Genomic DNA, 12,077 nt, shown 5'->3' with positions numbered 1-12,077 from the left:
ACAATAATAATAATAATAATACCGACAACAACAACAACAAAAACAACAAATACAACGCAGTGCACCAAAATTTAAATTTATTTACAGTGTTTAAATAAAATCAACGGGGAGCAAGGTGGGAAGCTTACTCCATCCTGTACAATTAGATTCCTCTTTTGCCTGTTTTATCTTACGTTATCTTATGTTATCTTACGTTATCTTCCTTTTTTTTTCTTTACCTACGTTCAGCGCACGTATAGAATGGCTTTAAAAAAGACTGACAGCACATATAATCAGTTTCTTTTTTTGCGTTGCATTTTCTCTTTCTCTCTGTTTCCTTTCTCCGTCTTCTTTTTATTTTTTTATTTTTTTCTCTCGTAAATTTACAAGTATTATCTTGAAATGCATTCATCAAGGATATTTATTATCATATGGGTCAGCGGTAGCAATTCTTAGAGAAAACAGTTTATAAAAAAAGACCTGATTATCACTTATCTTAGGGATATTTTATCTTTATGGGTTATGAGCTGTTGATTCAATACTTTATACTTGGACTGGCATTGATAAATTATACCTAAACAGGTGACGTCTGTGTCGCCCTTTAAATGCCACCTTGGTGACTCAAACGTAAGAGATTTGTACCATTCTCGGCTACATTTGGGATAAATAAATAGGTCATCGAATGTACTTCGGCTTCGTAATGACGCAAATACTTCTTTGTTTGTATTAGTAGCAGTGAGTCTGCAAATAATAATAATAATAAAAATAATAATAATAATAATACTTTTAGTAACCAATCTGCCTCGTGGTCACAAATATATTTACAGGTTCTTTATAGTAAAACCACACAAACACACACACACACACACTCGGGTATACTCGTACACACACTCACTCAGATGTGAAACGTATTGTAAACAAGACTTTACAAAAGTGTTTGTATTCCGACAATTCTTTTCGAATCTGACACATATCTTCTTCTGTTAATAATAATAATAATAACAACAATTTTTAAAGGCAGGCATAGAAGACATAATTTAAACAATTCTTCCTGCCGTCAACCCTGCCCCCTTTTTCTTTTCTTTTGTCTTTCTTTGCCTAAAACCGCAGGGACGGGACGAGCACGTTATGTCCAATTATTCCATACATTGTAAGTCTGATTTATAAATAAGTAAAGAGTTATGGATTATTAATTTATTAATAGAATCTGATTTTCACCTAATGCATGGTATATCCCAAACACTATTCGGCGAGACTGCAAACAGTATACAGAAAATGGGGACTGTAATGGTTATAGTCACTCACACATATTTTATATAACACAAAGTCAGAAACCCCGAAGTTTGCATGATTTTATTTAAAACATAGTTTCAATAAAAGATCTAAACACAAGTTGTTATAATAAAGTCTACACACGTGACTAGAATGATAAGGTGAAACGTGATGAACGCACAAACATATTTACATAGAAAAATATCCTGTAGCCCATAGATCCATCGTACCTGATAAAAGTTATTGTCTGGTAGAGCTATGTATATCTTTGATAATTCCAAAATATTTGGTCGTTGTACATATATAAGTATGCATATACAAATGTATTTTGCAAAAGTGACCGCTCATACTGCAAATGTCATATTAACTGGTATCGCCATACCCTTCACACATGCACCTCTCCTGCAACATATGCATGTGCGTTGAATCTGAATTATGTTACATAGCTTGGGTCCCCTCTAACCACACCCAACACGCACAATCTTACATAGCTGAGACGGGGCCCCGAGTGGCCGAGTGGTCTAAAGCGCTCTCCGTTACGGATCACTGCCATCTCACCTCTGTCTGCGTGGGTTCGAGTCTCGGATTCGGCTAATGTGGGTATGTGAGAAAGCTTGCCAGTAGCTTCTCGTGGGTCGGTGGTTCTTTCCGGGGTTTTCCCGGGTTCTTCCTCCACCATTAATACTGGCCGCCATGTATAGCCTATCGTGTGCTGAAAAATGGCGTTAAACCCTACAACAACTACAACAACAACATAGCTGAGACGCGTCACAGCCAACACGCACACACTTACATAGCTGCGACGCTTCACAACCAACACGCACACACCTACGTAGCACTTATGTTTCTGAGACACGCCACAGCCAATACGCGCACACTTACGTAGCTGAGACGTCCCTTGTCCTATACCAAAAACACACACTGTTACATAGCTGGGACGCCCCTTGTCCCATAACAAACACGCACACTCTCGAACCTTCTCCCCTGATGGCAAAGGAATGCTCTTCTCCAGAGTATGGCACATGAACATAAAGGCTTCAAACCTTGGAATATGATCTAGGTTGTATGGAGATATGTAAACAGTATGGAATATGATCGGGGTGGTATGGAGATGTGTGAACAGAACAATGGGTTTATAATCAGGGTGGGACTGAGAAAGGGATTAATAGCTATGAAAAATAAAAAAAATATTTTGTTGTTGAGTTCTAAGTGCGTACCATGCTAAATAGGATGAAGGTAACACATACTAAATTACGTGTCAGGAACAGATATATAGTGTTAAGGTTCATATAACAGATACATTGGTATAAATAACGAGCTTAGTGGTAGTTTGTCTATACTTATACCCCGTATCATGTTGTACTGCATGAACTAATCAATAAGTCATCTCTCTCTCTCTCTCTCTCTCTCTCTCTCTCTGCACACACAAAATAACCATACTGGTATTTTTTTATTCAAATTAAAACTCATACAAACTCTCAATCAGGATTTTTCTTCAAAATATTTCACACATTATGGATTTTTACATACATACATACATATATACATACATACATACATCCATACAATGAAATGTCGTTCTATGCTCGTTGAAAATCAAATACAATTTAATGAAAGGTGGACAATTAATAGTTATTTTTTATATATAAAACGATATGTTCTTAGTTGATAAAATTGAAGCCTTTGACCTAAATTGTTATCTTCTTTTTACCAGTGTATATTTTACAAAAACGAAACACAAATGTCTGCGACACTGAATATGAGGCAAAGACACCCTTTCATTCTGCTGCTTGGAAAATCAAAATAAATTGATATTTCGGACATGCAAATAAACTTTGTATACATTAATGTATACATATCTAACTGACATGCATAGGCGATATAATGTAGATCAAGTGATGCTTGTTTTCAGGGTCAAAGGACAAAAGTACTGACATCACCATCGCTATATGGCAGGTCATAGAGTATTTGATTGCGTCTTTATATCTTGGTATCACCAGATATTGTCTCTAAATTGATTGGCTTGAAACTGAAATCGCTGTTTAAAGATAGCTCATTTAACGTAGAATTAAAGTTAGGAGAGCGAAAAGAAATATGCAGCCGTTAAGAAAAATATTTTTTCCCCCCTCTGCATATATTTCATGCCTTTTTGTGATATGTTATTACAAAACATATTGCAATAATGCCATATCGGTTATATTGCGATAACACTATTGGCGAACGGGAATCGCGTTATAACAGAGCATCTTTACACTGAGATTTTGTTAAGGTTTAAATTATAGTTCTTTCAATGCCCTTTCTTTGCAAACAGGACTCCGCCGAAGTACGTAGCATCTTCTGTTAAGTCAATTTGAGTGTTTGGGTACAGAAGTTGTACCTCGACAGCGTCTCCCTGATTTATGTAAAGAACGCCTGTCACACTGCAAGATTTATACTTCGAGTTCACGGCAACGTCTAGGTTAGGGTCATTATAGTCCACGCTTTCCATACATCTCATCGAATTCACCGTGTACCCTTCCTTCTTGTGAATGATGCCCACAGCTTGCCGTCTTTGCACATCATATAACAAAACCTGTGAAAGAGGAACATCACTCATCTAAGTATCTTATTGTGTGTTGTGGTAATGTTGAAGAGAGTGATACTCGTTTAAGTGTGTTGTGATAATCTTGAAGAGAGTGATACTTGTTTAAATGTGTTGTGATAATGTTGAAGAGAGTGATGCTCGTTTAAGTGTGTTGTGGTAATGTTGAAGAGAGTGATACTCGTTTAAGTGTTGTGATAATATTGGATAGAGTGATACTCGTTTTAGTGTGTTGTGGTAATGTTGAAGAAAGTGATACTCGTTTAAGTGTGTTGTGATAATGTTGAAAAGAGTGATACTCGTTTAAGTGTGTTGTGATAATGTTGGAAGAGTGATACTCGTTTAAGTGTGTTGTGATAATGTTGAAGAGAGTGATGCTCGTTTAAGTGTGTCGTGGTAATGTTGAAGAGAGTGATACTCGTTTTAGTGTGTCGTGGTAATGTTGAAGAGAGTGATGCTCGTTTAAGTGTGTCGTGGTAATGTTGAAGAGAGTGATGCTCGTTTAAGTGTGTCGTGGTAATGTTGAAGAGAGTGATGCTCGTTTAAGTGTGTCGTGGTAATGTTGAAGAGAGTGATGCTCGTTTAAGTGTGTCGTGGTAATGTTGAAGAGAGTGATGCTCGTTTAAGTGTGTCGTGGTAATGTTGAAGAGAGTGATGCTCGTTTAAGTGTGTCGTGGTAATGTTGAAGAGAGTGATGCTCGTTTAAGTGTGTCGTGGTAATGTTGAAGAGAGTGATGCTCGTTTAAGTGTGTCGTGGTAATGTTGAAGAGAGTGATGCTCGTTTTAGTGTGTCGTGGTAATGTTGAAGAGAGTGATGCTCGTTTTAGTGTGTCGTGGTAATGTTGAAGAGAGTGATGCTCGTTTTAGTGTGTCGTGGTAATGTTGAAGAGAGTGATGCTCGTTTAAGTGTGTCGTGGTAATGTTGAAGAGAGTGATGCTCGTTTAAGTGTGTCGTGGTAATGTTGAAGAGAGTGATGCTCGTTTAAGTGTGTCGTGGTAATGTTGAAGAGAGTGATGCTCGCTTAAGTGTGTCGTGGTAATGTTGAAGAGAGTGATGCTCGTTTAAGTGTGTCGTGGTAATGTTGAAGAGAGTGATGCTCGTTTAAGTGTGTCGTGGTAATGTTGAAGAGAGTGATGCTCGTTTAAGTGTGTCGTGGTAATGTTGAAGAGAGTGATGCTCGTTTAAGTGTGTCGTGGTAATGTTGAAGAGAGTGATGCTCGTTTAAGTGTGTCGTGGTAATGTTGAAGAGAGTGATGCTCGTTTAAGTGTGTCGTGGTAATGTTGAAGAGAGTGATGCTCGTTTAAGTGTGTCGTGGTAATGTTGAAGAGAGTGATGCTCGTTTAAGTGTGTCGTGGTAATGTTGAAGAGAGTGATGCTCGTTTTAGTGTGTCGTGGTAATGTTGAAGAGAGTGATGCTCGTTTAAGTGTGTCGTGGTAATGTTGAAGAGAGTGATGCTCGTTTAAGTGTGTCGTGGTAATGTTGAAGAGAGTGATGCTCGTTTAAGTGTGTCGTGGTAATGTTGAAGAGAGTGATGCTCGCTTAAGTGTGTCGTGGTAATGTTGAAGAGAGTGATGCTCGTTTAAGTGTGTCGTGGTAATGTTGAAGAGAGTGATCCTCGTTTAAGTGTGTCGTGGTAATGTTGAAGAGAGTGATGCTCGTTTAAGTGTGTCGTGGTAATGTTGAAGAGAGTGATACTCGTTTAAGTGACTTCATAACTGATTGTGATAATGTTGAAGAAGATCCTATTTACATGGGAGTGTACTGGTTTCCTACACGTGGGAGTTTATTATGATTTGAATTATTTGAAGAAAGTTTATAACTTGTTTCTTGTAAAAGAGTGTAAATTTAGCATCAAAAATGCAGGTAAAATAATAGCATTATGCTCAGTGTTGTGGCTGATAGTTCCCTCACTACCCATATTAAGTGGCTTGTATTTTAAAAAGTTAGTTTAATATATTGTAAACCAAGAATAATTTTTTTTGGGTTTGCTTTCTTTAATAAAAACAGACGTGAAACTTTCAGATATTTATATCTTCATTTTTCCGAATGGATGTCGAAGACGGAATAATAACTTGATTTCGTTAGATGATTAAAGAAAGAATAAAAATGGCGTTAATTTAAAAATTTGTTTCGCAACAGCTAACAAATAGGTGCTTGCTATTTATCACCTAATTATTAGAAGAATATTTCTCTTTGTCTCCCTTTTGAAAGGGATGAGTGTTTCTAACAAACTAAATTCACCATAATTAAAAATCGAGTTCAGTCACACTCACCTGTGCATACAAAAGGTACAACCCACTTCTCTTAGCTATAAAGGTACCGTTGTCAAGTTTTTCAAATAGCCCCGAGTCTATGTCACTCTGTCGCATCCAGTCAGCTGCCTTAAATGTATTCAGTACTAACCGGTGCTCTGTTAAAAGCGAAAGTTTTAAACAATTATAAGAAATGACAAAAACAAAACTGAAACAATGCGCCATTAAGTAGTTATATACGTTTACTTGCGGAAAGTAGATAGACTGTGTTAGCCGTGAGCAGTTTATTCTAATTTGTCATATGTACTTCTGTATAATTTTGTTTTGTTGTCCTATTATAGAGTTTGCTGAGATCTTGAAAATACAGGTATTTTTGAATGAATGGGTTCCAATGTGGGGGATTGTTAAAGAACATATACATTCGTTATATTCCTGATTTTCACATATAGAACACGTTCTTCCACATATTTTATTTGCATTAAAATAATTGCAATTGAATATGCTGTGGGCTCATTCAAGCATAATTCAAATCTTTAAATAACCGTTTCTTCATAAGACAATTCCCTCAACATTTTTAAATGTCAGTGTTTGTGTTTTGCGGTAAACTAGGCTTGCTTACATGGTTATTGGTAAATCAGGTTGACAAATTTATCCTAATCATTTGTTATTTGCAAGATCTAGCCTGATGAAGTGAAAATTTAATATTGTACTAAAAGAACAGCTACCAAGCATAGTTATTTCAGAATGTTTTATATTTGGAAAAAATATATGTTGGCGTCAGAAAACGCATAGTAGTATTATTAATGTTGTCGGTGGTGGTGGTGGTGATAGTAGTAATAGATAATTCTGTTGTTGGTGTTGTTGGATATTTTAATTCTCATTTATTTTCACCATTTCTTGTTTTTTTAGAATAGTATTTTATTTCACTCAGATACCCCTATATACTTCACTCAAATACCTCTATATACTTCACTCAAATACCCCTATACTTCACTCAAATACCCCTATACTTCACTTTAATACCCATACACTTCACTCAAATACCCATATACTTCACTCAAATACCCCGTAGTTCCTTCTTTACAATGTCCTAATACACAAAATACTCTACTCCAATGCTGACATGGGCAAGACGCCCATCAGTGGCTCCATTTTGATCTGTAAGCTACAGTAATCTCCTAGCTGTCGGACTTATTTGAAAGCTGTAAAGTTCTAACTGTCGTTTAATGAATTTCAGTATATATAAAAAATATTTGTTTTCAGCCGAAAAGTCCACTTCATCAATTTGTCAAGTTTATCAATTACCATTTTATGTGGGGAAACAAATGTGAGACGCGTGGAAGATATTATTATTATTATTATTATTACTATCTGTACCCGTGAATAAGGTACACCTAGCTGTGAATAGCGACGAGCCACGATCTAACGTCATAGAATGCAAACATAAATCATGTTCTGAGCATGTTCAAGTAAGCCAGACTCCGATCTGGTGATGTATTATTCGACAGTAGACCTAGCCCTATGCTCTTCATAGCTGGGTGCACGGGTTTACGTTGTACAAGAACGACATCGTCTGTTTGTATTCCCATTACTTCCTGCAGGCATGTTTTTGGATGAATAAAAATAAATTAGTGGCATCAAGAATTGATACTTCGAGGCAATTCATGAAATGTTAAAACTTTTTTCTTTATATACAGTACTAAAACTTATATATATATATATATATATATATATATATATATATATATATATATTATATTTATATATATATATATATATATATATATATATATATATATATATATATATATATATATATATATATATATATATATACACGCCTGCAAACCCTGAACATGTCCGAATCATATTTTTTAAATAAACGCTTTGGATTTTGAACAAAATCTAAATTTATTGTATACTTTTAAGTTATTAATTTGGATAGTATTAAACTGACTTTTGTTTAAGTCACTTAGCTAAGACCTTTGAAATGAAATTCTCATAATCAATACTTAACCATGATTTCGAAAAGTGCGGTTTCTGCAGACTTCACCGTGCCAATCTTGAAATTCCTTACACTGTGGTGCTGAAATATGGATAGGCAACTGAATAGAGATTATTTTAGTGAAATTATCAGGCTTATGTTGCCATGTAGTGATAATTCTTCACTTTTAACTCATCCAATAGCTACATTGTAACCTCGGATGTGTCACTGGGTGCAGTATATGACTCAGCTAAATTAATTTGCTGGATACAGGGCAATTTACTCAATTTGTGAGGCAGGCCTGAGAAGCAGTGCCAAAGATCATGTAGAAACTTTGAGAGTTTCGGAGATGCTACTAAGACAACCGAAAGTTCTCCCAAACGGATTCTTTCCTCTTAAATCCGAGGTTACGATGTAAGAGTTCTTGTGACACTTAGTGACAATATTAGTACCACTAACCCGGGCTCTGGAAGATTCGTGTTCGACATGCAGTGCCACGCCACTCAGGAAAACCCTGGCAAAAATCTAAAATGTGCGAAGAAACGCATATGAATAGATGATTTGCTATAAATACCTGACACATAGATATATCCCATTAATCAAAAGGTTCTTATCCTAGAGTATTACTTTTAAATAGCTAACTTTTGTCCATTATTGTAAATTGTAAATAAGATTTTGATAAAGCTTTATGAGTTCAGAATATTCTAGAAACAGTCTGATGGAAGTTTCCGATTAAAAATTACTCGCATCTAAGGAATTCCATAATATTTAATTGTGGCTGTATACACGGAGTCTTTATAAGCAAGCGTTCGTTCCCGTTTTATTCATATTTTATAATCAATCTCTGGAATCACGTGTAGTTGTGTTCAGAAATAAATCGAGAGGTTTTATTTAAATAATTCATTGGAATTACTAAATTGTTCTTAAGAGGAATTATGTAAATATTCATTGGAATTGCAAAGTACTCATTCGCTACTTGGATTTATACACACTACTAAATTGGACTATTGAAGACTCTTTCAAAAACGCACTGAATTATATCATTATGACAAAGCATAAGATTCAGGACTACTTAAATTCATTCGAAACATTTTGTTATTTCGGACTTGTGATATAACATTTAGGATTATTTGGGATTTAATTCACAATACTGTTTCTTAAATTTTCTTTTTGTAACTTAGAAAAATAAATAACTTGTTGATTTAACTTATATTGATAAAAGTCTTAAATAAAGCCGGCCTCGAAAATAATTCGCTCAAGGTTTTGCACTCCAGAATAACTCGACCAAAATTACTTTACTGCTTCATACCCGTCTTGCGTGCATTTAAAAGTGAAACTTGTTTGTTCTTGTAACAAAGACAAATATTGCAAGCATTTTTTTTAAAGAAGATACAATAGCGTGTTAAAATAATCGAATAAACGGGATTAAAATATAAAAATGTGGATTGTAAATATTCGGTTCGGTTCTTGTTATGTGAATCAGATATGTTAGGTCCATAATGTATGCCACTGTCTCCATGACAAAACTACCGATTTGATTTTTCTTGGAAATAAGACTCCGTAAAAAAGCTGTCCTGATAATAAGTCGAAAGGAAAATACAATAATATATATCGTGCCTTATTTTCGAATTTGTGAAATCCCACGAACGTTAATTCTTTAATAGATTAATTCATCAAATCAAGAGAAAGATAATTCTTTACTAGTTTAATCCATCAAATTGTAATCTCGTGACATTACAGAAAACTGAGGGGAAAAAACTATTCCGATGTAAAACTGCTAGGAATAAAATCATATAATACGAAAAGCCATAAACTAGTAGAATTAATATAACAATTTGATTCACTGAATGGATAGTACATTTAATGAAGAAATAATATATTACTATGAAAATGCGAGCGATATGTGCCGTGGAGAAAAGAAAAAATGCAGCTATTAGCTTGAGGAAGCTAGCAGATACAGTTTTAAGATTTCATGATAGCCAGGTCATTTTTATCGGTATTCATTTTAAAAAAATCGTATCTCCAGATACGGATAGATGATTTTTGGTTCAGGATAACAATGAACGAATATTGAACCCAATGAATATGAAGCGCAATGAGAGAGAGAGAGAGAGAGAAAGAAAGGTATGCATTTGAATAACATGTATCCATTTTTAAACTGTTCATAACATTATGTATTCGTTTGTGTGTGAGATGCTGTTTGTTTACCAGAACGTTTATGTTCCAGTAGCGAGGTAGACAAGCAGGCAGACGAGAGGAGGGGGAGAGTAATGGTCTAAACACAGAACGACATAATTACCGGTCAGCTATACAAAGAAAAGAATACCAATAGCAACAAAAGAACTAAACTCACTTGGATTTGCAAGGTTGATCGGTCCAAACCTCTGACGAACAAAGTCATCCGTCATGTACGTTGTGTAATGAGCGGCAGCAATGATCTGTTATAATAAAGGACGTGTTACCTTTTCATAACACAAAACAGACATGTAGTTTTCGCATCTGTTACAATAAAGGACGTGTTACCTTTACATAAATCCCAACACAAAATAGACATGTAGTTTTCAAATCTGTTACAATAAAGGACGTGTTACCTTTACATAAATCCCAACACAAAATAGACATGAAGTTTTCACATTTTAATACTGTTTGGCAAAGTTTCCCTACGTTTTAACTTAAAACAATGTCTCCATCAGGGACAATAAATAACAGAGAGAGAGAGAGAGAGAGAGAGAGAGAGAGAGAGAGAGACATGTAGCACAATACATATTTATCTACACGTGTCACACTATGTGTCTTTATTATATCGGTATGTTATTAGCCACTTAGAAAAACCTTGTTCTAGATCCAGACGTAGGGAAACATTGTGAACGTATGGCTGAGTTATTACAGATCATGTGAAGGAGAGATAGACTAGGGTGCCAAATACTCGTACTACAGGTTCGTGTCCTACTTTGAATGAATTAAGACTGAAAAGTTTCTGATTATATTTGTGTCATTCTGTATCTATTTCTGTCTAAACTTGTATTATGCCCATGTTATAAAGAAGTACAATATCAACATAACCATCAAGTTGGGGGATTTTTTGTTTGTTTTGTTTTTGGTTTAAATAGTGCACTTGTCAATATAATAATAATAATAATAATAATAATAATAATAATAATAATAATAATAATTATTATTATTATTATTGAAATTATTGACAAAGGTACTAATGCATATTCTACAGTTTCCGTTCTTCTGTATTTACTTGCTATTTCATTGCACTTTTAATTCGTATTTATGTGTTGTTGTTTTTTTTCCTTTACTTTAAATTTAATTAGCAGTAATCAAGTAAAGCAATAGATTCTAAATTTTATCAAAATACAGCAAATTTTATTTCATAATGTGTTATTGTTTGTAGGATAGAACAAACTATTGTGATGTGTTAGAATTTGCGTCCAATCCTTTTCATTCAGAATGGCAATACAATGTGTTCGTCAACCAGCGATTTCAAAATAACAGCAACATTCGTTTTTTGATGAACTCCAGATTCTATATAAACATGCTTCTGCTATCTAGATTTGTGTGGTTTTGATGAATAGCTGGATTAAAATGAAGGTGCCCATCTCATAAGGGCAAGCGAATCTTTCATCACAAAATTCAAATACCTGATTGCGTGTCTTTTTTGAAGGAACGTTATTACTTGCTGACTGAGGGATCGCTTATTATTTTTTCTTTCTTTAGGATCACTTATTACTTCGTTTAGCATTAGGTACTCATTTTAAACTTAGGAACGAAACAATCTGAAAGCTGGAGCAAATAAACATTTTTTTTTAAAGTTCTCCCGTTTTCTGAAAATTATGTTTACATTCACTTTCTAAATACCAAAAGTATGAATTTCCAAATTTTCGCGTATTTGCTGTAACATCTTTTGCATTTTGTTACACGAAATATTCTGCATTTTGTATAATAATAATAATAATAATAATAATAATAATAATAATAATAATAATAATAATACAACTAT

The 12,077-nt window shown here is 34.6% G+C and overlaps 1 protein-coding gene across 9 annotated transcripts in view; it reads right to left on the bottom strand.

Moving 5' to 3' along the window:
• Positions 1-1,318: 1,318 nt before the first annotated feature.
• LOC149798700 (uncharacterized) overlaps positions 1,319-12,077 on the bottom strand; it is a 25,044-nt gene continuing 14,285 nt past the window's right edge. For 4 of the 9 annotated variants that reach the window (XM_089957542.1, XM_089957545.1, XM_089957549.1 and 1 more), the window contains 4 exons: positions 10,425-10,509; positions 8,105-8,173; positions 6,109-6,245; positions 1,319-3,823 (listed from right to left, as the gene is read on the bottom strand). In XM_089957542.1, coding sequence (XP_089813668.1) covers positions 3,539-3,823; positions 6,109-6,245; positions 8,105-8,173; positions 10,425-10,509 — 576 coding nt within the window. In that variant the 3' untranslated portion in view covers positions 1,319-3,538. Of the gene's footprint in view, positions 3,824-6,108; positions 6,246-8,104; positions 8,174-8,530; positions 8,597-10,424; positions 10,510-12,077 lie in introns of all 9 variants that reach the window. The other 5 variants (XM_089957543.1, XM_089957550.1, XM_089957547.1 and 2 more) reach the window with 2 other exon arrangements.

This window comes from Sinohyriopsis cumingii, chromosome 5 (assembly GCF_028554795.1).
Source record: "Sinohyriopsis cumingii isolate HCF-2022 chromosome 5, ASM2855479v2, whole genome shotgun sequence".
In the NCBI taxonomy this organism is placed as follows: Eukaryota; Metazoa; Mollusca; class Bivalvia; order Unionida; family Unionidae; genus Sinohyriopsis; species Sinohyriopsis cumingii.
This window is presented reverse-complemented; position numbering and strand designations above follow the sequence as displayed.